The 24,800-nt window shown below is 30.0% G+C and overlaps 1 protein-coding gene across 1 annotated transcript in view; it reads left to right on the top strand.

Annotated features, from left to right (window-relative positions):
• LOC143228715 (septin-2-like) overlaps positions 1-24,800 on the top strand; it is a 48,168-nt gene that overhangs the window by 6,017 nt on the left and 17,351 nt on the right. Inside the window, exons 2-5 of the mRNA XM_076460005.1 lie at positions 900-1,023; positions 4,507-4,623; positions 6,042-6,123; positions 6,393-6,533. Coding sequence (XP_076316120.1) covers positions 900-1,023; positions 4,507-4,623; positions 6,042-6,123; positions 6,393-6,533 — 464 coding nt within the window. The remainder of the gene's footprint in view (positions 1-899; positions 1,024-4,506; positions 4,624-6,041; positions 6,124-6,392; positions 6,534-24,800) is intronic.

Raw genomic sequence — 24,800 nt, 5'->3', positions numbered from 1 at the left:
CCACTATTTAACTATGTTCAGTGTATTTATAATACTATGGTTAGTTACATTTGTTCAGTTTATTTATAATACAGCTCAATAAATATATGAATAATCACAGCTGGCTTTAAGATATCTATATACTTTAATTAGTGTAGTGAAGAGGTTGTAATATCTGAGATGGACCAGTTGGTCCCACATTGATTCAAATTGTTATATTAATAGGTCTTCTATAATTTTAAATTAATTTGTAGAACACTAGGAAATTAGCAACACAGTTAACAAAGAAGGATTATATACCAACTAGTTCTCTAAACATATGTTTTTTTATTAGAAAATCTGTTCATTGTTTACACCAGTTATGTCAGATTAAGTTAACATTAGCATAAAAGTTGTGTAAAAAATTTTTAATAGTATAATTCACCTTACAGAACCAATGTAATTTGTTTATAGTGGTATTAGTTCACTGAGAATTATCTGTTAGAAATGGACATATTTTAACCTTATGTTTCTTGTTTTGAAACTTCCAAGTTATCAGTAGTTTTCACTCGTACTAAACAATCAGTATAATTCCTGTTTAGCAAAAGTAATTACAGAAGTACAACTCGTGTCTTCAGAAGACACTTTTTAGATAAACTAATATAGTTGTTGTCATGGTTAATATGGATTATTAATTAGTGTTTTAACTTGTGTGAATAATGTCATTGTTCAATCTTTGTTGTAATTCAAGTGTTTTGTTTCTTTTTAGGTTTACTGTTTATGTTACTTATTTCTTATCAGTATATTAAAACAAAAGGCAGTGTTTATTTTTCTCGACCTCCAAATAGTTACTTTACCCTTACATTATTTGTTGATCATTCTGAGTATCAGTGTTGTATAGTTTTGTATTCTGTTGCTAGATATATATATCTGATTTTCAGGCTGGTGATGTCACTGGTTTGAGAACATTAAAACTACAAGGACACGTGGGGTTTGACAGTCTTCCTGACCAACTGGTCAATAAATCTGTTCAACAGAGATTTACATTCAACATACTTTGTATCGGTATGTATGTATCGTAAGCTGTATTTTTAGTGTTTTAATTTGGATGTCAGAGGATTATGTTACTTGCAATTCATTTCTAGATAATTTGATAGTGTTAGTGATAAAGAAACTTTGCATAGTTTATATACACAACTGCTGGTTGGACAGTTAGTTCAGGAGAGGTTAATAGTTGATGAGTAATCAGTTGTTTTTAGTCATGCAGACTTAGTAACATTTGAATCACTGTTAGTCAGCTGTGGAATTTCTACAAGTTAATGTTTACTTTATTCATGGAACAGTTAACATTGTATTTTCATTTCAGTATAATTGTGTAAGAGAAGGCCTAATGATTGCAACAGTGTGCAAGTGCTGTCATGGCCTTTTAAGAAAATATGGGTAATACAGTTTAAATTTGTTATATGGGCTGGACTTGGCCTTGTAACAAAATTAGAGTAATACAGTCTAAATTTGTTATGTGGGCTGGACTTGGCCTTATAACAAAATATAGAAACACTAAACTAAATTTGTTATGTGGGCTGGACTTGGCCTTATAACAAAATTGAGTAATACAGACTAAATTTGTTGGCTGGACTTCAATTTGTAAACAAAATTAGAGTAATACAGTCTAAATTTGTTATGTGGGCTGGACTTGACCTTGTAACAAAATTAGAGTAATACAGTCTAAATTTGTTATGTGGGCTGGACTTGGCCTTATAACAAAATTGGAGTAATACAGACTAAATTTGTTATGTGGGCTAAACTTGTTCTTGTAACAAAAAATGGAGTAATACAGACTAAATTTGTTATGTGGGCTGGACTTTGCCTTGCAGAAGATGGGGGGAATAACACAGGCTAAGTTTGAGATAAGATACCAATTTTGGGTGTAATATTTTTGGAGCCCAAATTCAAAGAATCGTGTTATGACAAATTTAGATATGAAATAAAAATAATTATAATAACAAAAGTGTAAATTGTGCTTAGATATTGTTATTTTTATATCACATCTTGTGTCTCACTCAAATCCATTTAATTAGATGCATGTGTGAATGTAATACTTTTAAGTATTATGGAAACTTATTTGTTTGATTAGTGCCAACCAAATGAATTATACACTTTGTATATCAGTTACAAAAGAACTATAGTTTGATGTAATGAAGTTTTATTTGGTTAGTTTGATATTATAGAATGAAAATATAAATAAAACATTGTTATTTAAACATGTATAATAAGTTGAAGTTACTAGAATTGTTAAGTTTGTTATGAAGCACAATCTTTCTTGGAAAAAAGTAATTTCATATTTGTTAATTGCACTGTTCAAACTTATTGGTCACATAAGACAGGTGCACCAAATCGTGGAAGCCCCCAGGGGTTCAGCAGTAAGTCTGGGGAATTATAATGCTAAAAATTGAGGTTTCAGTATCTGTGGTGGGAATTACATTGATATCTCTGTGTTTAGCTCTGTGCTTAACAACAAAGCAAGCAGTGACAAAAACTACTGGATTAAACAAACTAATATATTTGTAGCATAACAATTATTATCCTTAGAAAACAAAATGTATCTAATGTCTTATCTTTGCAAGCCTGAGCTAAGAACACACTGCATCATTCATATCGTGGGTTTATTTATGACTTACAGCTATGTCTATAGAATAGAGATTAACAGGGTATGTTCTGCTAGTGGTGATTAAATACATGTACATGAAAAACAAGTCCAAAATAAGTTAACAAGTGGTAAATCATGTACCTAGAATAAAGAACATCTTACTTTCTCGAACAAGTTTGTTTTATTTAGCTCCCATAAACACTTGAGACTGTGGTGTTTCTTGAGGCATATAGTGCTGTAGTTCATATAAGGAATTGTGAATGAAAACTGTATAAAATTAAAACTTTATCTGTGAACATTTCAGGTCACATGTATTTCATCATTGATCAGATCATAAACATTTCAGGTCACATGTATTTCATGCATTGATCAGATCATAAACATTTCAGGTCGCATGTATTTCATCGCGGATCAGATCTTGAACATTTCAGGTCACATGTATTTCATTGTGATCAAATTGTGAACATTTCAGGTTACATGTATTTTATTGTGATCAAATTGTGAACATTTCAGGTTACATGTATTTCATCATGATCAAATTGTGAACATTTCAGGTTACATGTATTTCATTGTGATCAAATTGTGAACATTTCAGGTTACATGTATTTCATTGTGATCAAATTGTGAACATTTCAGGTTACATGTATTTCATCATGATCAGATTGTGAACGTTTCAGGTTACGTGTATTTCATCGTGATCAGATTGTGACTGTTTCAGGTTACATGTATTTCATCATGATCAGATCTTGAACGTTTCAGGTTACATGTATTTCATCGTGATTAGATCTTGAACGTCTCAGGTTACATGTATTTCTTCGAGATCAAATCGTGAACATTTCAGGTCACATGTATTTCCATTGATCAGATAAAATGAGCGTTTCAGGTTACACGTATTTCTTCGTGATCGGATTGTGAACGTTTCAGGTTACATGTATTTCTTCGTGATCAGATCGTGAACGTCTCAGGTCATGTATTTCTTCGTGATCAGATCGTAAACGTTTCAGGTCATGTATTTCTTCGTGATCAGATCATGAACATTTCAGGTTACATGTATTTCATCATGATCAGATCTCACAAGAAACAATTAGAAGATTCTTGAACAAGAAATCTATTTTAATGTGTTTAATTGCAGTTAAAGAACATATCAGGTGCAAGTTACCTTGTACGTTATTGTAAAAATATATATACACAATTTCAATGTTTAAGGTAAATAGATTTATATATTTAAAACATGAAAAAGTGACAGGGCTGTTGAGAATGTATCATTGTTTACAATGAAAGTGTTTCCATAGCATTAATAAATTGTACACCAGCTTTATTACAACCAACCAGTTCTCACTAAAATACTAACCAACTTTATTACAACCAACCAGTTCTCACTAAAATACTAACCAACTTTATTACAACCAACCAGTTCTCACTAAAATACTAACCAACTTTATTGCAACCAACCAGTTTCACTAAAATACTAACAAACTTTATTACAACCAATCAGTTCTCACTAAAATACTAACCAACTTTATTACAACCAACCAGTTCTCACTAAAATACTAACCAACTTTATTACAACCAACCAGTTCTCACTAAAATACTAACCAACTTTATTACAACCAATCAATGGGACTTTAGTAGATAAGTCAGAATTGATGACATTCTGTGTTAGAAAAGCATTGTACCCAACAATTAACTGGTTTTAGATCCTATACTCAGAACAGTTTGGTTTCTCTTTGTTTTTGTCTTTATAATAATATCTATGCATCCAACCTATAATATCATAGTTTTGGTGAGATGGTTTCTTGTAATTCTGTTTTTTTATTCTTCTCACCAACTTTTATGAAATATTTATCAAACTCTGAATGCATTTTGAGGATCTCTCATAGAACTTTGTTTTCTTTATGTAGGAGAGACTGGTTTGGGGAAATCCACCATGATGGATTCACTCTTCAACACCACTTTTGATTCTCAACAAAGTAACACTCATTCATTTCCTAATGTTAGACTGAAGTCAAATACGTATGGTAAGTTTAAATAGATTATGTTAACAAATCTTTATTAATTTAAAGTTAATGAATCAACTTGTGTTGTTTTTAATAGATCTGCCATGGTTTTCAATATAATTTGTAAAACTAGCAACACTGTTAATAAAGGAAGGTTATCTGCCAACTGGTTCTCTTAGCTTGTGTTTTATTAAAACTATTCTGTATTCGTCCAATGGCACAAATATTTTTATTATAAACCTTCAACTGAGAAAATGTCTTACATTAAGTACAACTAGTAGTAGTACTTTACATCTAGCTATGTCAGATTAAGTTAACAGTTCCATCTTACCTGATGGTAAGAAGTAACATGGGTAGTGGCACTATACATCTAGCTATGTCAGATTAAGTTAACAGTACCATCTTACCTGATGGTAAGAAGTAACATGGGTAGTGGCACTTTACATCAAGCTATGTCAGATTAAGTTAACAGTTCCATCTTACCTGATGGTAAGAAGTAACACAGGTAGTGGCACTTTACATCTAGCTATGTCAGATTAAGTTAACAGTACCATCTTACCTGATGGTAAGAAGTAACACAGGTAGTGGCACTTTACATCTAGCTATGTCAGATTAAGTTAACAGTTCCATCTTACCTGATGGTAGGAAGTAACACAGGTAGTGGCACTTTACATCTAGCTATGTCAGATTAAGTTAACAGTTCCATCTTACCTGATGGTAAGAAGTAACATTGGTAGTGGCACTATACATCTAGCTATGTCAGATTAACTTAACAGTTCCATCTTACCTGATGGTAAGAAGTAACATGGGTAGTGGCACTATACATCTAGCTATGTCAGATTAAGTTAACAGTACCATCTTACCTGATGGTAAGAAGTAACATGGGTAGTGGCACTTTACATCAAGCTATGTCAGATTAAGTTAACAGTTCCATCTTACCTGATGGTAAGAAGTAACATGGGTAGTGGCACTATACATCTAGCTATGTCAGATTAACTTAACAGTTCCATCTTACCTGATGGTAAGAAGTAACACAGGTAGTGGCACTTTACATCTAGCTATGTCAGATTAACTTAACAGTTCCATCTTACCTGATGGTAAGAAGTAACATGGGTAGTGGCACTATACATCTAGTTATGTCAGATTAAGTTAACAGTACCATCTTACCTGATGGTAGGAAGTAACACAGGTAGTGGCACTTTACATCTAGCTATGTCAGATTAAGTTAACAGTTCCATCTTACCTGGTAAAAGTAACATAGACACTCACATTGGCTTGTTTGTTCTATACCTGAAAAGTGTGGTTAAACAACATGTTTGTATTAGCATGTGAGATATAATATTTATTTAAATATTCTTAATTTAGATGTAAGCTAAAGTTTCTTTCTTCCTTGTATATAATTATTTGATCAAAATCATGGCTAACATCCTATATTTCAGAGCTGCTTGAAAGCAATGTGAATTTGAAATTAACCATTGTTGAGACTGTAGGATACGGAGACCAGATAAACAAAGAGGACAGGTGAGACTGTGTGTTGTACTTAGTTTTTAATGAACTAAAGTAAAGAAATTAAAGATAAGAAATCACACATCTTCAACACACTAACTTAGTGTTATTTTTCTTAATACATAAATCAAAAAACCTCTCCCAACTCCAGGCTCTCTTGTTTCTTACCATTTTATAAAGAAATGTTCTACTATACAGGTAATTTATTCAGTATTTTGTTTTATCATAGAGTTTGAGTACTACAAGTGAATATGCTTTGTGTGATGTCAAACTTTGTGTTTCAGTTTCCAAGCTATTGTGGATTACATTGACACTCAGTTTGAGAACTTTCTACAGGAAGAACTGAAGATAAAACGTTCACTGTCAACCTATCATGACACTCGCATCCATGCTTGTTTATACTTTATATGTCCTACAGGACATGGGTAAGTGTATGCGTGTGTGTGTGTCACATTTTAATAAATGTAGCTAGTCTAAAGTTTGTACCTTCTCAGTTTTACACATAAAAGGTGTGTGTGTCACATTTTAGTAAGAAATGTTTGCATTATAATGATGTAACTTGTTTTTTACCTTGTATATCCAATAGAACATGAGTGAGTGTATGTGTGTGTCACATTTTAATAAATTTTTGTAATATAAAGTAAGTTGTTTATACCTTGTATGTCGTACATGACATGGGAGGTGTGTGATTTTAATGTTTCAGTGAGAAGTTCTTCTGGTATAAAGTAACTTGTTTGTACCTTGTATGTCCTGTGGGACGTGGGAAGTGTGTGTTTTTAATGTTTCAACAAGACGTGTTTCTAGTATAAAGTAACTTGTTTGCACTATTTCGACCATTACTTTTAAATTATTGTGTCAATAGTAAAGATAGTCTAGGATAACATAAATACATTATATGTTCCTGAAGTACTATAAAGATACGTCTAGTATAACATAAATACATTATATGTTCCTGAAGTACTATAAAGATACGTCTAGTATAACATAAATACATTATATGTTCCTGAAGTACTATAAAGATACGTCTAGTATATCATCAATACATTATAGGTTCCTGAAGTACTGTAAAGATATCTCTAGTATAACATAAATACATTATAGGTTCCTGAAGTACTATAAAGATACGTCTAGTATAACATAAATACATTATATGTTCGTGAAGTACTATAAAGATATCTCTAGTATAACATAAATACATTATATGTTCCTGAAGTACTATAAAGATACGTCTAGTATAACATAAATACATTATATGATCCTTAAGTACTATAAAGATAGTCTAGTATAACATAAATACATTATATGTTCCTGAAGTACTATAAAGATACGTCTAGTATAACATGAATACATTATATGTTCCTGAAGTACTATAAAGATACGTCTAGTATAACATAAATACATTATATGTTCCTGAAGCACTATAAAGATACGTCTAGTATAACATAAATACATTATATGTTCCTGAAGCACTATAAAGATATGTCTAGTATAACATAAATACATTATATGTTCCTGAAGTACTATAAAGATAGTCTAGTATAACATAAATACATTATATGATCCTGAAGTACTATAAAGATACGTCTAGTATAACATAAATACATTATATGATCCTTAAGTACTATAAAGATACGTCTAGTATAACATAAATACATTGTGTTCCTGAAGTACTATAAAGATACGTCTAGTATAACATAAATACATTATATGTCCCTGAAGCACTATAAAGATACGACTAGTATAACATGAATACATTATATGTTCCTGAAGTACTATAAAGATACGTCTAGTATAACATAAATACATTATATGTTCTTCAAGTACTATAAAGAAACGTCTAGTATAACATAAATACATTATATGTTCCTGAAGTACTATAAAGATAATGTCTAGTATAACATAAATACATTATATGTTCCTGAAGTACTATAAAGATAAGATCTAGTATAACATAAATACATTATATGTTCCTGAAGTACTATAAAGATAATCTAGTATAACATAAATACATTATATGTTTCTGAAGCACTATAAAGATCGTCTAGTATAACATGAATACATTATAGGTTTCTGAAGTACTATAAAGATACGTCTAGTATAACATAAATACATTATATGTTCTTCAAGTACTATAAAGATAATCGTCTAGTATAACATAAATACATTATATGTCCCTGAAGCACTATAAAGATCGTCTAGTATAACATGAATACATTATAGGTTCCTGAAGTACTATAAAGATACGCCTAGTATAACATAAATACATTATATGTTCTTCAAGTACTATAAAGAAGCGCCTAGTATAACATAAATACATTATATGTTTCTGAAGTACTATAAAGATATGTCTAGTATAACATAAATACATTATATCTTCCTGAAGTACTATAAAGATACGTCTAGTATAACATAAATACATTATATGTTCTTCAAGTACTATAAAGATACGTCTAGTATAACATAAATACATTATATGTTCCTGAAGTACTATAAAGATACGTCTAGTATAACATAAATACATTATATGTTCTTCAAGTACTATAAAGATACGTCTAGTATAACATAAATACATTATATGTTCCTGAAGTACTATAAAGATACATCTAGTATAACATAAATACATTATATGTTCCTGAAGCACTATAAAGATCGTCTAGTATAACATGAATACATTATAGGTTTCTGAAGTACTATAAAGATACGTCTAGTATAACATAAATACATTATATGTTCTTCAAGTACTATAAAGATACGTCTAGTATAACATAAATACATTATATGTTCCTGAAGTACTATAAAGATACGTCTAGTATAACATAAATACATTATAGGTTCCTGAAGTACTATAATGATACGTCTAGTATAACATAAATACATTATATGTTCCTGAAGCACTATAAAGATATGTCTAGTATAACATAAATACATTATATGATCCTGAAGTACTATAAAGATACGTCTAGTATAACATAAATACATTATATGTTCCTGAAGTACTATAAAGATACGTCTAGTATAACATAAATACATTATATGTTCGTGAAGTACTATAGAGATAGTCTAGTATAACATAAATACATTATATGTTCCTGAAGCACTATAAAGATACGTCTAGTATAACATGAATACATTATAGGTTCCTGAAGTACTATAAAGATACGTCTAGTATAACATAAATACATTATATGTTCTTCAAGTACTATAAAGATACGTCTAGTATAACATAAATACATATGTTCCTGAAGTACTATGAAGATACGTCTAGTATAACATAAATACATTGTGTTCCTGAAGTACTATAAAGATACGTGTAGTATAACATAAATACATTATATGTTCCTGAAGCACTATAAAGATACGTCTAGTATAACATGAATACATTATAGGTTCCTGAAGTACTATAAAGATACGTCTAGTATAACAAGAATACATTATAGGTTCCTGAAGTACTATAAAGATACGTCTAGTATAACATAAATACATTATGTTCTTCAAGTACTATAAAGATACGTCTAGTACAACATAAATACATTATATGTTCCTGAAGTACTATAAAGATACGTCTAGTATAACATAAATACATTATATGTTCCTGAAGTACTATAAAGATACGTCTAGTATAACATAAATACATTATATGTTCCTGAAGCACTATAAAGATACGTCTAGTATAACATGAATACATTATAGGTTCCTGAAGCACTATAAAGATATGTCTAGTATAACATAAATACATATGTTCCTGAAGTACTATAAAGATATGTCTAGTATAACATAAATACATATGTTACTGAAGTACTATAATGATACGTCTAGTATAACATAAATACATTATATGTTCCTGAAGTACTATAAAGATACGTCTAGTATAACATGAATACATTATATGTTCCTGAAGCACTATAAAGATACGTCTAGTATAACATAAATACATTATAGGTTCCTGAAGCACTATAAAGATACGTCTAGTATAACATAAATACATTATAGGTTCCTGAAGTACTATAAAGATACGTCTAGTATAACATGAATACATTATAGGTTCCTGAAGTACTATAAAGATATGTCTAGTATAACATAAATACATTATAGGTTCCTGAAGTACTATAAAGATATCTCTATAGTAACATAAATACATTATATGTTCGTGAAGTACTATAAAGATATCTCTATAGTAACATAAATACATTATATGTTCGTGAAGTACTATAAAGATATGTCTAGTATAACATAAATACATTATATGTTCCTCAAGTACTATAAAGACACGTGTAGTATAACATAAATACATTATATGTTCCTGAAATATTATAAAATTATGTCTAGTATAACATAAATACATTATATGTTCGTGAAGTACTATAAAGATATGTCTAGTATAACATAAGTACATTATATGTTCGTGAAGTACTATAAAGACGTCTAGTATAACATAAATACATTATATGTTCGTGAAGTACTATAAAGATATGTCTAGTATAACATAAATACATTATATGTTCCTGAAGTACTATAAAGATACGTCTAGTATAACATAAATACAATATGGGTTCCTGAAGTACTATAAAGATACGTCTAGTATAACATAAATACATATGTTCCTGAAGTACTATAAAGATACGTCTAGCATAACATAAATACATTATTTGTTCCTGAAGTACTGTAAAGGTACGTCTAGTATAACATAAATACATTATATGTTCGTGAAGTACTATAAAGATATGTCTAGTATAACATAAATACATTATATGTTCGTGAAGTACTATAAAGATATGTCTAGTATAACATAAATACATTATATGTTCCTGAAGTACTATAAAGATACGTCTTGTATAACATAAATACATATGTTCCTGAAGTACTATAAAGATCGTCTAGTATAACATAAATACATTATAATGTTCCTGAAGCACTATAAAGATATGTCTAGTATAACATAAATACATTATATGTTAGGTGAAGTACTATAAAGATATGTCTAGTATAACATAAATACATTATATGTTCGTGAAGTACTATAAAGATACGTCTAGTATAACATAAATACATTATAGGTTCCTGAAGTACTATAAAGATACGTCTAGTATAACATAAATACATTATTTGTTCCTGAAGTACTATAAAGATACATCTAGTATAACATAAATACATTATAGGTTCCTGAAGTACTATAAAGATACGTCTAGTATAACATAAATACATTATTTGTTCCTGAAGTACTATAAAGATACATCTAGTATAACATAAATACATTATAGGTTCCTGAAGTACTATAAAGATACGTGTAGTATAACATAAATACTTTATAGGTTCCTGAAGTACTATAAAGATATGTCTAGTATAACATAAATACATTATAGGTTCCTGAAGTACTATAAAGGTACGTCTAGTATAACATAAATACATTATAGGTTCCTGAAGTACTATAAAGATATGTCTAGGATAACATAAATACATTATAGGTTCCTGAAGTACTATAAAGATATGTCTAGTATAACATAAATACATTATAGGTTCCTGAAGTACTATAAAGGTACGTCTAGTATAACATAAATACATTATAGGTTCCTGAAGTACTATAAAGGTACGTCTAGTATAACATAAATACATATGTTCCTGAAGTACTATAAAGGTACGTCTAGGATAACATAAATACATTATAGGTTCCTGAAGTACTATAAAGGTACGTCTAGTATAACATAAATACATTATAGGTTCCTGAAGTACTATAAAGATATGTCTAGAATAACATAAATACATTATAGGTTCCTGAAGTACTATAAAGATATGTCTAGTATAACATAAATACATTATAGGTTCCTGAAGTACTATAAAGGTACGTCTAGTATAACATAAATACATATGTTCCTGAAGTACTATAAAGGTACGTCTAGTATAACATAAATACATTATAGGTTCCTGAAGTACTATAAAGATATGTCTAGGATAACATAAATACATTATAGGTTCCTGAAGTACTATAAAGATATGTCTAGTATAACATAAATACATTATAGGTTCCTGAAGTACTATAAAGGTACGTCTAGTATAACATAAATACATTATAGGTTCCTGAAGTACTATAAAGATATGTCTAGTATAACATAAATACATTATAGGTTCCTGAAGTACTATAAAGGTACGTCTAGTATAACATAAATACATTATAGGTTCCTGAAGTACTATAAAGGTACGTCTAGTATAACATAAATACATATGTTCCTGAAGTACTATAAAGGTACGTCTAGTATAACATAAATACATTATATGTTCCTGAAGTACTATAAAGATACGTCTAGTATAACATAAATACATTATAGGTTCCTGAAGTACTATAAAGGTACGTCTAGTATAACATAAATACATTATAGGTTCCTGAAGTACTATAAAGATACGTCTAGTATAACATAAATACATTATAGGTTCCTGAAGTACTATAAAGATACGTCTAGTATAACATAAATACATATGTTCCTGAAGTACTATAAAGATACGTCTAGCATAACATAAATACATTATTTGTTCCTGAAGTACTATAAAGGTACGTCTAGTATAACATAAATACATTATATGTTCGTGAAGTACTATAAAGATATGTCTAGTATAACATAAATACATTATATGTTCGTGAAGTACTATAAAGATATGTCTAGTATAACATAAATACATTATATGTTCCTGAAGTACTATAAAGATCGTCTAGTATAACATAAATACATATGTTCCTGAAGTACTATAAAGATCGTCTAGTATAACATAAATACATTATCGTTCCTGAAGCACTATAAAGATATGTCTAGTATAACATAAATACATTATTTGTTCATGAAGTACTATAAAGATACATCTAGTATAACATAAATACATTATAGGTTCCTGAAGTACTATAAAGATACGTGTAGTATAACATAAATACTTTATAGGTTCCTGAAGTACTATAAAGATATGTCTAGTATAACATAAATACATTATAGGTTCCTGAAGTACTATAAAGATGCGTGCCTAGTATAACATAAATACATTATAGGTTCCTGAAGTACTATAAAGATATGTCTAGGATAACATAAATACATTATAGGTTCCTGAAGTACTATAAAGGATCGTCTAGTATAACATAAATACATTATAGGTTCCTGAAGTACTATAAAGATATGTCTAGTATAACATAAATACATTATAGGTTCCTGAAGTACTATAAAGATATGTCTAGTATAACATAAATACATTATAGGTTCCTGAAGTACTATAAAAGATGCGTCTAGTATAACATAAATACATTATAGGTTCCTGAAGTTCTATAAAGATATGTCTAGGATAACATAAATACATTATAGGTTCCTGAAGTACTATAAAGATATGTCTAGTATAACATAAATACATTATAGGTTCCTGAAGTACTATAAAGGTGCGTCTAGTATAACATAAATACATTATAGGTTCCTGAAGTACTATAAAGGTGCGTCTAGTATAACATAAATACATATGTTCCTGAAGTACTATAAAGATGCGTCTAGTATAACATAAATACATTATAGGTTCCTGAAGTACTATAAAGATATGTCTAGGATAACATAAATACATTATAGGTTCCTGAAGTACTATAAAGATATGTCTAGTATAACATAAATACATTATAGGTTCCTGAAGTACTATAAAGATATGTCTAGTATAACATAAATACATTATAGGTTCCTGAAGTACTATAAAGGTACGTCTAGTATAACATAAATACATATGTTCCTGAAGTACTATAAAGGTACGTCTAGTATAACATAAATACATTATATGTTCCTGAAGTACTATAAAGGTACGTCTAGTATAACATAAATACATTATATGTTCCTGAAGTACTATAAAGGTACGTCTAGTATAACATAAATACATTATAGGTTCCTTAAGTACTATAAAGATATGTCTAGTATAACATAAATACATTATAGGTTCCTGAAGTACTATAAAGGTACGTCTAGTATAACATAAATACATTATAGGTTCCTGAAGTACTATAAAGGTACGTCTAGTATAACATAAATACATTATAGGTTCCTGAAGTACTATAAAGATATGTCTAGTATAACATAAATACATTATAGGTTCCTGAAGTGCTATAAAGGTACGTCTAGTATAACATAAATACATTATAGGTTCCTGAAGTGCTATAAAGGTACGTCTAGTATAACATAAATACATATGTTCCTGAAGTACTATAAAGGTACGTCTAGGATAACATAAATACATTATAGGTTCCTGAAGTATTGCTATAAAGGTACGTCTAGTATAACATAAATACATTATAGGTTCCTGAAGTACTATAAAGATATGTCTAGGATAACATAAATACATTATAGGTTCCTGAAGTACTATAAAGATACGTCTAGTATAACATAAATACATATGTTCCTGAAGTACTATAAAGGTACGTCTAGTATAACATAAATACATTATAGGTTCCTGAAGTACTATAAAGATATGTCTAGGATAACATAAATACATTATAGGTTCCTGAAGTACTATAAAGATATGTCTAGTATAACATAAATACATTATAGTTTCCTGAAGTACTATAAAGGTACGTCTAGTATAACATAAATACATTATATGTTCCTGAAGTACTATAAAGGTACGTCTAGTATAACATAAATACATTATATGTTCCTGAAGTACTATAAAGGTTCTCTTTCTCTGTATTTAGGAAGGTTTTGTACTTGTTGATAAACCAGTACATTTTCTGCTTATGAACGTGTTTTTCAGCATTTCTAGTCTATTCCAATATAACAGAGTTCGCAACTGATATAATTGGTACAAGTTACTGTGTGTGTGTTGTATGTTGTGTGGTTTGTGTTTTTACATTTGAACAACAAACGTGTTGATGAAACACTTCGAGACTGAAGGTGAACTTTTTACAGATTATGTTGTTTCTAAAATATTTTTTATTGAATTATGTACATGAGGATTTTTTATGGATTATATAGTTTCTAAAATGTTGTATTTTTGTTGAATATTCATGTGAATTTACAGCTTTCAAAAGGGTTTCATCATGGTAGGTTTGCACAAGGAGCAGTTTAAAGTGTTCATCTATATTGTATGTTGTGATTTCTGTTTGTTTTGTTTTTGGCTTCCTACATTTTTGTAAAACTTTTGTGTAAAGAATTTGTTTTATAAAGCTTTGTTATATACCAAAAACACTACACACAGTTTCACTTTGCTTCTAATCACAAGCTGAGCTTCATTTGAAATATATTTTTAATCAATGTTTAATATTTTGAATTTATTTTTTGTGATTTTCATTGCCTGTTTAACCCCATTTGTTTCTGGATGTGTTACTGGATAACATTCAAAATTTAATTAAACCAGTTTACTATCAGTGTATCTTAATAGAATTATTATTATCAACTGTGGGTTTTCATTATTAACATACAGAACTGTGGGTTTTCATTATTAACATACAGAACTGTGGGTTTTCATTATTAACATACAGAACTGTGGGTTTTCATTATTAACATACAGAACTGTGGGTTTTCATTATTAACATACAGAACTGTGGGTTTTCATTATTAACATACAGAACTGTGGGTTTTCATTATTAACATACAGAACTGTGGGTTTTCATTATTAACATACAGAACTGTGGGTTTTCATTATTAACATACAGAACTGTGGGTTTTCATTATTAACATACAGAACTGTGGGTTTTCATTATTAACATACAGAACTGTGGGTTTTCATTATTAACATACAGAACTGTGGGTTTTCATTATTAACATACAGAACTGTGGGTTTTCATTATTAACATACAGAACTGTGGGTTTTCATTATTAACATACAGAACTGTGGGTTTTCATTATTAACATACAGAACTGTGGGTTTTCATTATTAACATACAGAACTGTGGGTTTTCATTATTAACATACAGAACTGTGGGTTTTCATTATTAACATAACATACAGAACTGTGGGTTTTCATTATTAACATACAGAACTGTGGGTTTTCATTATTAACATGCAGAACTGTGGGTTTTCATTATTAACATACAGAACTGTGGGTTTTCATTATTAACATGCAGAACTGTGGGTTTTCATTATTAACATGCAGAACTGTGGGTTTTCATTATTAACATACAGAACTGTGGGTTTTCATTATTAACATGCAGAACTGTGGGTTTTCATTATTAACATACAGAACTGTGGGTTTTCATTATTAACATACAGAACTGTGGGTTTTCATTATTAACATACAGAACTGTGGGTTTTCATTATTAACATACAGAACTGTGGGTTTTCATTATTAACATACAGAACTGTGGGTTTTCATTATTAACATACAGAACTGTGGGTTTTCATTATTAACATACAGAACTGTGGGTTTTCATTATTAACATACAGAACTGTGGGTTTTCATTATTAACATACAGAACTGTGGGTTTTCATTATTAACATACAGAACTGTGGGTTTTCATTATTAACATACAGAACTGTGGGTTTTCATTATTAACATACAGAACTGTGGGTTTTCATTATTAACATACAGAACTGTGGGTTTTCATTATTAACATACAGAACTGTGGGTTTTCATTATTAACATACAGAACTGTGGGTTTTCATTATTAACATACAGAACTGTGGGTTTTCATTATTAACATACAGAACTGTGGGTTTTCATTATTAACATACAGAACTGTGGGTTTTCATTATTAACATACAGAACTGTGGGTTTTCATTATTAACATACAGAACTGTGGGTTTTCATTATTAACATACAGAACTGTGGGTTTTCATTATTAACATACAGAACTGTGGGTTTTCATTATTAACATACAGAACTGTGGGTTTTCATTATTAACATACAGAACTGTGGGTTTTCATTATTAACATACAGAACTGTGGGTTTTCATTATTAACATATACAGAACTGTGGGTTTTCATTATTAACATACAGAACTGTGGGTTTTCATTATTAACATACAGAACTGTGGGTTTTCATTATTAACATACAGAACTGTGGGTTTTCATTATTAACATACAGAACTGTGGGTTTTCATTATTAACATACAGAACTGTGGGTTTTCATTATTAACATACAGAACTGTGGGTTTTCATTATTAACATACAGAACTGTGGGTTTTCATTATTAACATACAGAACTGTGGGTTTTCATTATTAACATACAGAACTGTGGGTTTTCATTATTAACATACAGAACTGTGGGTTTTCATTATTAACATACAGAACTGTGGGTTTTCATTATTAACATACAGAACTGTGGGTTTTCATTATTAACATACAGAACTGTGGGTTTTCATTATTAACATACAGAACTGTGGGTTTTCATTATTAACATACAGAACTGTGGGTTTTCATTATTAACATACAGAACTGTGGGTTTTCATTATTAACATACAGAACTGTGGGTTTTCATTATTAACATACAGAACTGTGGGTTTTCATTATTAACATACAGAACTGTGGGTTTTCATTATTAACATACAGAACTGTGGGTTTTCATTATTAACATACAGAACTGTGGGTTTTCATTATTAACATACAGAACTGTGGGTTTTCATTATTAACATACAGAACTGTGGGTTTTCATTATTAACATACAGAACTGTGGGTTTTCATTATTAACATACAGAACTGTGGGTTTTCATTGTTAACATACAGAACTGTGGGTTTTCATTATTAACATACAGAACTGTGGGTTTTCATTATTAACATACAGAACTGTGGGTTTTCATTATTAACATACAGAACTGTGGGTTTTCATTGTTAACATACAGAACTGTGGGTTTTCATTGTTAACATACAGAACTGTGGGTTTTCATTATTAACATACAGAACTGTGGGTTTTCATTATTAACATACAGAACTGTGGGTTTTCATTATTAACATACAGAACTGTGGGTTTTCATTATTAACATACAGAACAGAACTGTGGGTTTTCATTATTAACATACAGAACTGTGGGTTTTCATTATTAACATACAGAACTGTGGGTTTTCATTATTAACATACAGAACTGTGGGTTTTCATTATTAACATACAGAACTGTGGGTTTTCATTATTAACATACAGAACTGTGGGTTTTCATTATTAACATACAGAACTGTGGGTTTTCATTATTAACATACAGAACTGTGGGTTTTCATTATTAACATACAGAACTGTGGGTTTTCATTATTAACATACAGAACTGTGGGTTTTCATTATTAACATACAGAACTGTGGGTTTTCATTATTAACATACAGAACTGTGGGTTTTCATTATTAACATACAGAACTGTGGGTTTTCATTATTAACATACAGAACTGTGGGTTTTCATTCATTAACATACAGAACTGTGGGTTTTCATTATTAACATACAGAACTGTGGGTTTTCATTATTAACATACAGAACTGTGGGTTTTCATTATTAACATGCAGAACTGTGGGTTTTCATTATTAACATACAGAACTGTGGGTTTTCATTATTAACATACAGAACTGTGGGTTTTCATTATTAACATACAGAACTGTGGGTTTTCATTATTAACATACAGAACTGTGGGTTTTCATTATTAACATACAGAACTGTGGGTTTTCATTATTAACATACAGAACTGTGGGTTTTCATTATTAACATACAGAACTGTGGGTTTTCATTATTAACATACAGAACTGTGGGTTTTCATTATTAACATACAGAACTGTGGGTTTTCATTATTAACATACAGAACTGTGGGTTTTCATTATTAACATACAGAACTGTGGGTTTTCATTATTAACATACAGAACTGTGGGTTTTCATTATTAACATGCAGAACTGTGGGTTTTCATTATTAACATGCAGAACTGTGGGTTTTCATTATTAACATGCAGAACTGTGGGTTTTCATTATTAACATACAGAACTGTGGGTTTTCATTATTAACATGCAGAACTGTGGGTTTTCATTATTAACATGCAGAACTGTGGGTTTTCATTATTAACAACATGGGTTTTCATTATTAACATACAGAACTGTGGGTTTTCATTATTAACATACAGAACTGTGGGTTTTCATTATTAACATACAGAACTGTGGGTTTTCATTATTAACATACAGAACTGTGGGTTTTCATTATTAACATACAGAACTGTGGGTTTTCATTATTAACATACAGAACTGTGGGTTTTCATTATTAACATACAGAACTGTGGGTTTTCATTATTAACATACAGAACTGTGGGTTTTCATTATTAACATGCAGAACTGTGGGTTTTCATTATTAACATACAGAACTGTGGGTTTTCATTATTAACATACAGAACTGTGGGTTTTCATTATTAACATACAGAACTGTGGGTTTTCATTATTAACATACAGAACTGTGGGTTTTCATTATTAACATACAGAACTGTGGGTTTTCATTATTAACATACAGAACTGTGGGTTTTCATTATTAACATACAGAACTGTGGGTTTTCATTATTAACATACAGAACTGTGGGTTTTCATTATTAACATACAGAACTGTGGGTTTTCATTATTAACATACAGAACTGTGGGTTTTCATTATTAACATACAGAACTGTGGGTTTTCATTATTAACATACAGAACTGTGGGTTTTCATTATTAACATAATGCTGAACTGTGGGTTTTCATTATTAACATACAGAACTGTGGGTTTTCATTATTAACATACAGAACTGTGGGTTTTCATTATTAACATACAGAACTGTGGGTTTTCATTATTAACATACAGAATGCAGAACTGTGGGTTTTCATTATTAACATACAGAACTGTGGGTTTTCATTATTAACATACAGAACTGTGGGTTTTCATTATTAACATACAGAACTGTGGGTTTTCATTATTAACATACAGAACTGTGGGTTTTCATTATTAAACATACAGAACTGTGGGTTTTCATTATTAACATACAGAACTGTGGGTTTTCATTATTAACATACAGAACTGTGGGTTTTCATTATTAACATACAGAACTGTGGGTTTTCATTATTAACATACAGAACTGTGGGTTTTCATTATTAACATACAGAACTGTGGGTTTTCATTATTAACATGCAGAACTGTGGGTTTTCATTATTAACATACAGAACTGTGGGTTTTCATTATTAACATACAGAACTGTGGGTTTTCATTATTAACATACAGAACTGTGGGTTTTCATTATTAACATACAGAACTGTGGGTTTTCATTATTAACATACAGAACTGTGGGTTTTCATTATTAACATACAGAACTGTGGGTTTTCATTATTAACATGCAGAACTGTGGGTTTTCATTATTAACATACAGAACTGTGGGTTTTCATTATTAACATACAGAACTGTGGGTTTTCATTATTAACATACAGAACTGTGGGTTTTCATTATTAACATAACATACAGAACTGTGGGTTTTCATTATTAACATACAGAACTGTGGGTTTTCATTATTAACATACAGAACTGTGGGTTTTCATTATTAACATACAGAACTGTGGGTTTTCACATACAGAATTAACATACAGAACTGTGGGTTTTCATTATTAACATACAGAACTGTGGGTTTTCATTATTAACATACAGAACTGTGGGTTTTCATTATTAACATACAGAACTGTGGGTTTTCATTATTAACATACAGAACTGTGGGTTTTCATTATTAACATACAGAACTGTGGGTTTTCATTATTAACATACAGAACTGTGGGTTTTCATTATTAACATACAGAACTGTGGGTTTTCATTATTAACATACAGAACTGTGGGTTTTCATTATTAACATACAGAACTGTGGGTTTTCATTATTAACATACAGAACTGTGGGTTTTCATTATTAACATACAGAACTGTGGGTTTTCATTATTAACATACAGAACTGTGGGTTTTCATTATTAACATACAGAACTGTGGGTTTTCATTATTAACATACAGAACTGTGGGTTTTCATTATTAACATACAGAACTGTGGGTTTTCATTATTAACATACAGAACTGTGGGTTTTCATTATTAACATACAGAACTGTGGGTTTTCATTATTAACATACAGAACTGTGGGTTTTCATTATTAACATACAGAACTGTGGGTTTTCATTATTAACATACAGAACTGTGGGTTTTCATTATTAACATACAGAACTGTGGGTTTTCATTATTAACATACAGAACTGTGGGTTTTCATTATTAACATACAGAACTGTGGGTTTTCATTATTAACATGCAGAACTGTGGGTTTTCATTATTAACATGCAGAACTGTGGGTTTTCATTATTAACATACAGAACTGTGGGTTTTCATTATTAACATACAGAACTGTGGGTTTTCATTATTAACATACAGAACTGTGGGTTTTCATTATTAACATACAGAACTGTGGGTTTTCATTATTAACATACAGAACTGTGGGTTTTCATTATTAACATACAGAACTGTGGGTTTTCATTATTAACATACAGAACTGTGGGTTTTCATTATTAACATACAGAACTGTGGGTTTTCATTATTAACATACAGAACTGTGGGTTTTCATTATTAACATGCAGAACAGAACTGTGGGTTTTCATTATTAACATACAGAACTGTGGGTTTTCATTATTAACATACAGAACTGTGGGTTTTCATTATTAACATGCAGAACTGTGGGTTTTCATTATTAACATACAGAACTGTGGGTTTTCATTATTAACATACAGAACTGTGGGTTTTCATTATTAACATACAGAACTGTGGGTTTTCATTATTAACATACAGAACTGTGGGTTTTCATTATTAACATACAGAACTGTGGGTTTTCATTATTAACATACAGAACTGTGGGTTTTCATTATTAACATACAGAACTGTGGGTTTTCATTATTAACATGCAGAACTGTGGGTTTTCATTATTAACATACAGAACTGTGGGTTTTCATTATTAACATACAGAACTGTGGGTTTTCATTATTAACATACAGAACTGTGGGTTTTCATTATTAACATACAGAACTGTGGGTTTTCATTATTAACATACAGAACTGTGGGTTTTCATTATTAACATACAGAACTGTGGGTTTTCATTATTAACATACAGAACTGTGGGTTTTCATTATTAACATACAGAACTGTGGGTTTTCATTATTAACATACAGAACTGTGGGTTTTCATTATTAACATACAGAACTGTGGGTTTTCATTATTAACATACAGAACTGTGGGTTTTCATTATTAACATACAGAACTGTGGGTTTTCATTATTAACATACAGAACTGTGGGTTTTCATTATTAACATACAGAACTGTGGGTTTTCATTATTAACATACAGAACTGTGGGTTTTCATTATTAACATACAGAACTGTGGGTTTTCATTATTAACATACAGAACTGTGGGTTTTCATTATTAACATACAGAACTGTGGGTTTTCATTATTAACATACAGAACTGTGGGTTTTCATTATTAACATACAGAACTGTGGGTTTTCATTGTTAACATACAGAACTGTGGGTTTTCATTATTAACATACAGAACTGTGGGTTTTCATTATTAACATACAGAACTGTGGGTTTTCATTATTAACATACAGAACTGTGGGTTTTTATTATTAACATACAGAACTGTGGGTTTTCATTATTAACATACAGAACTGTGGGTTTTCATTATTAACATACAGAACTGTGGGTTTTCATTATTAACATGCAGAACTGTGGGTTTTCATTATTAACATGCAGAACTGTGGGTTTTCATTATTAACATACAGAACTGTGGGTTTTCATTATTAACATACAGAACTGTGGGTTTTCATTATTAACATACAGAACTGTGGGTTTTCATTATTAACATACAGAACTGTGGGTTTTCATTATTAACATACAGAACTGTGGGTTTTCATTATTAACATACAGAACTGTGGGTTTTCATTATTAACATACAGAACTGTGGGTTTTCATTATTAACATACAGAACTGTGGGTTTTCATTATTAACATACAGAACTGTGGGTTTTCATTATTAACATACAGAACTGTGGGTTTTCATTATTAACATACAGAACTGTGGGTTTTCATTATTAACATACAGAACTGTGGGTTTTCATTATTAACATACAGAACTGTGGGTTTTCATTATTAACATACAGAACTGTGGGTTTTCATTATTAACATACAGAACTGTGGGTTTTCATTATTAACATACAGAACTGTGGGTTTTCATTATTAACATGCAGAACTGTGGGTTTTCATTATTAACATACAGAACTGTGGGTTTTCATTATTAACATCAGAACTGTGGGTTTTCATTATTAACATACAGAACTGTGGGTTTTCATTATTAACATACAGAACTGTGGGTTTTCATTATTAACATACAGAACTGTGGGTTTTCATTATTAACATACAGAACTGTGGGTTTTCATTATTAACATACAGAACTGTGGGTTTTCATTATTAACATGCAGAACTGTGGGTTTTCATTATTAACATACAGAACTGTGGGTTTTCATTATTAACATACAGAACTGTGGGTTTTCATTATTAACATACAGAACTGTGGGTTTTCATTATTAACATACAGAACTGTGGGTTTTCATTATTAACATACAGAACTGTGGGTTTTCATTATTAACATACAGAACTGTGGGTTTTCATTATTAACATACAGAACTGTGGGTTTTCATTATTAACATACAGAACTGTGGGTTTTCATTATTAACATACAGAACTGTGGGTTTTCATTATTAACATACAGAACTGTGGGTTTTCATTATTAACATACAGAACTGTGGGTTTTCATTATTAACATGCTGAACTGTGGGTTTTCATTATTAACATGCTGAACTGTGGGTTTTCATTATTAACATACAGAACTGTGGGTTTTCATTATTAACATACAGAACTGTGGGTTTTCATTATTAACATACAGAACTGTGGGTTTTCATTATTAACATGCAGAACTGTGGGTTTTCATTATTAACATACAGAACTGTGGGTTTTCATTATTAACATACAGAACTGTGGGTTTTCATTATTAACATGTTTTCATTATTAACATACAGAACTGTGGGTTTTCATTATTAACATACAGAACTGTGGGTTTTCATTATTAACATACAGAACTGTGGGTTTTCATTATTAACATACAGAACTGTGGGTTTTCATTATTAACATAATGCTGAACTGTGGGTTTTCATTATTAACATGCAGAACTGTGGGTTTTCATTATTAACATGCAGAACTGTGGGTTTTCATTATTAACATGCAGAACTGTGGGTTTTCATTATTAACATAATGCTGAACCATGGAGGTTTTTATTAACATGTTTAACTGTGGGTTTTCATTATTAACATGCAGAACTGTGGGTTTTCATTATTAACATGCAGAACTGTGGGTTTTCATTATTAACATGCTGAACTGTGGGTTTTCATTATTAACATGCAGAACTGTGGGTTTTCATTATTAACATACAGAACTGTGGGTTTTCATTATTAACATAATGCAGAACTGTGGGTTTTCATTATTAACATACAGAACTGTGGGTTTTCATTATTAACATACAGAACTGTGGGTTTTCATTATTAACTGAACTGTGGGTTTTTTATTAACATACAGAACTGTGGGTTTTCATTATTAACATACAGAACTGTGGGTTTTCATTATTAACATACAGAACTGTGGGTTTTCATTATTAACATAATGCTGAACTGTGGGTTTTCATTATTAACATACAGAACTGTGGGTTTTCATTATTAACAT

Source organism: Tachypleus tridentatus, chromosome 10, assembly GCF_004210375.1.
Source record: "Tachypleus tridentatus isolate NWPU-2018 chromosome 10, ASM421037v1, whole genome shotgun sequence".
Lineage (NCBI taxonomy): Eukaryota > Metazoa > Arthropoda > Merostomata > Xiphosura > Limulidae > Tachypleus > Tachypleus tridentatus.
Note: the sequence above shows the minus strand (reverse complement) of the source record. Positions and strands in the feature narration are given on the sequence as shown.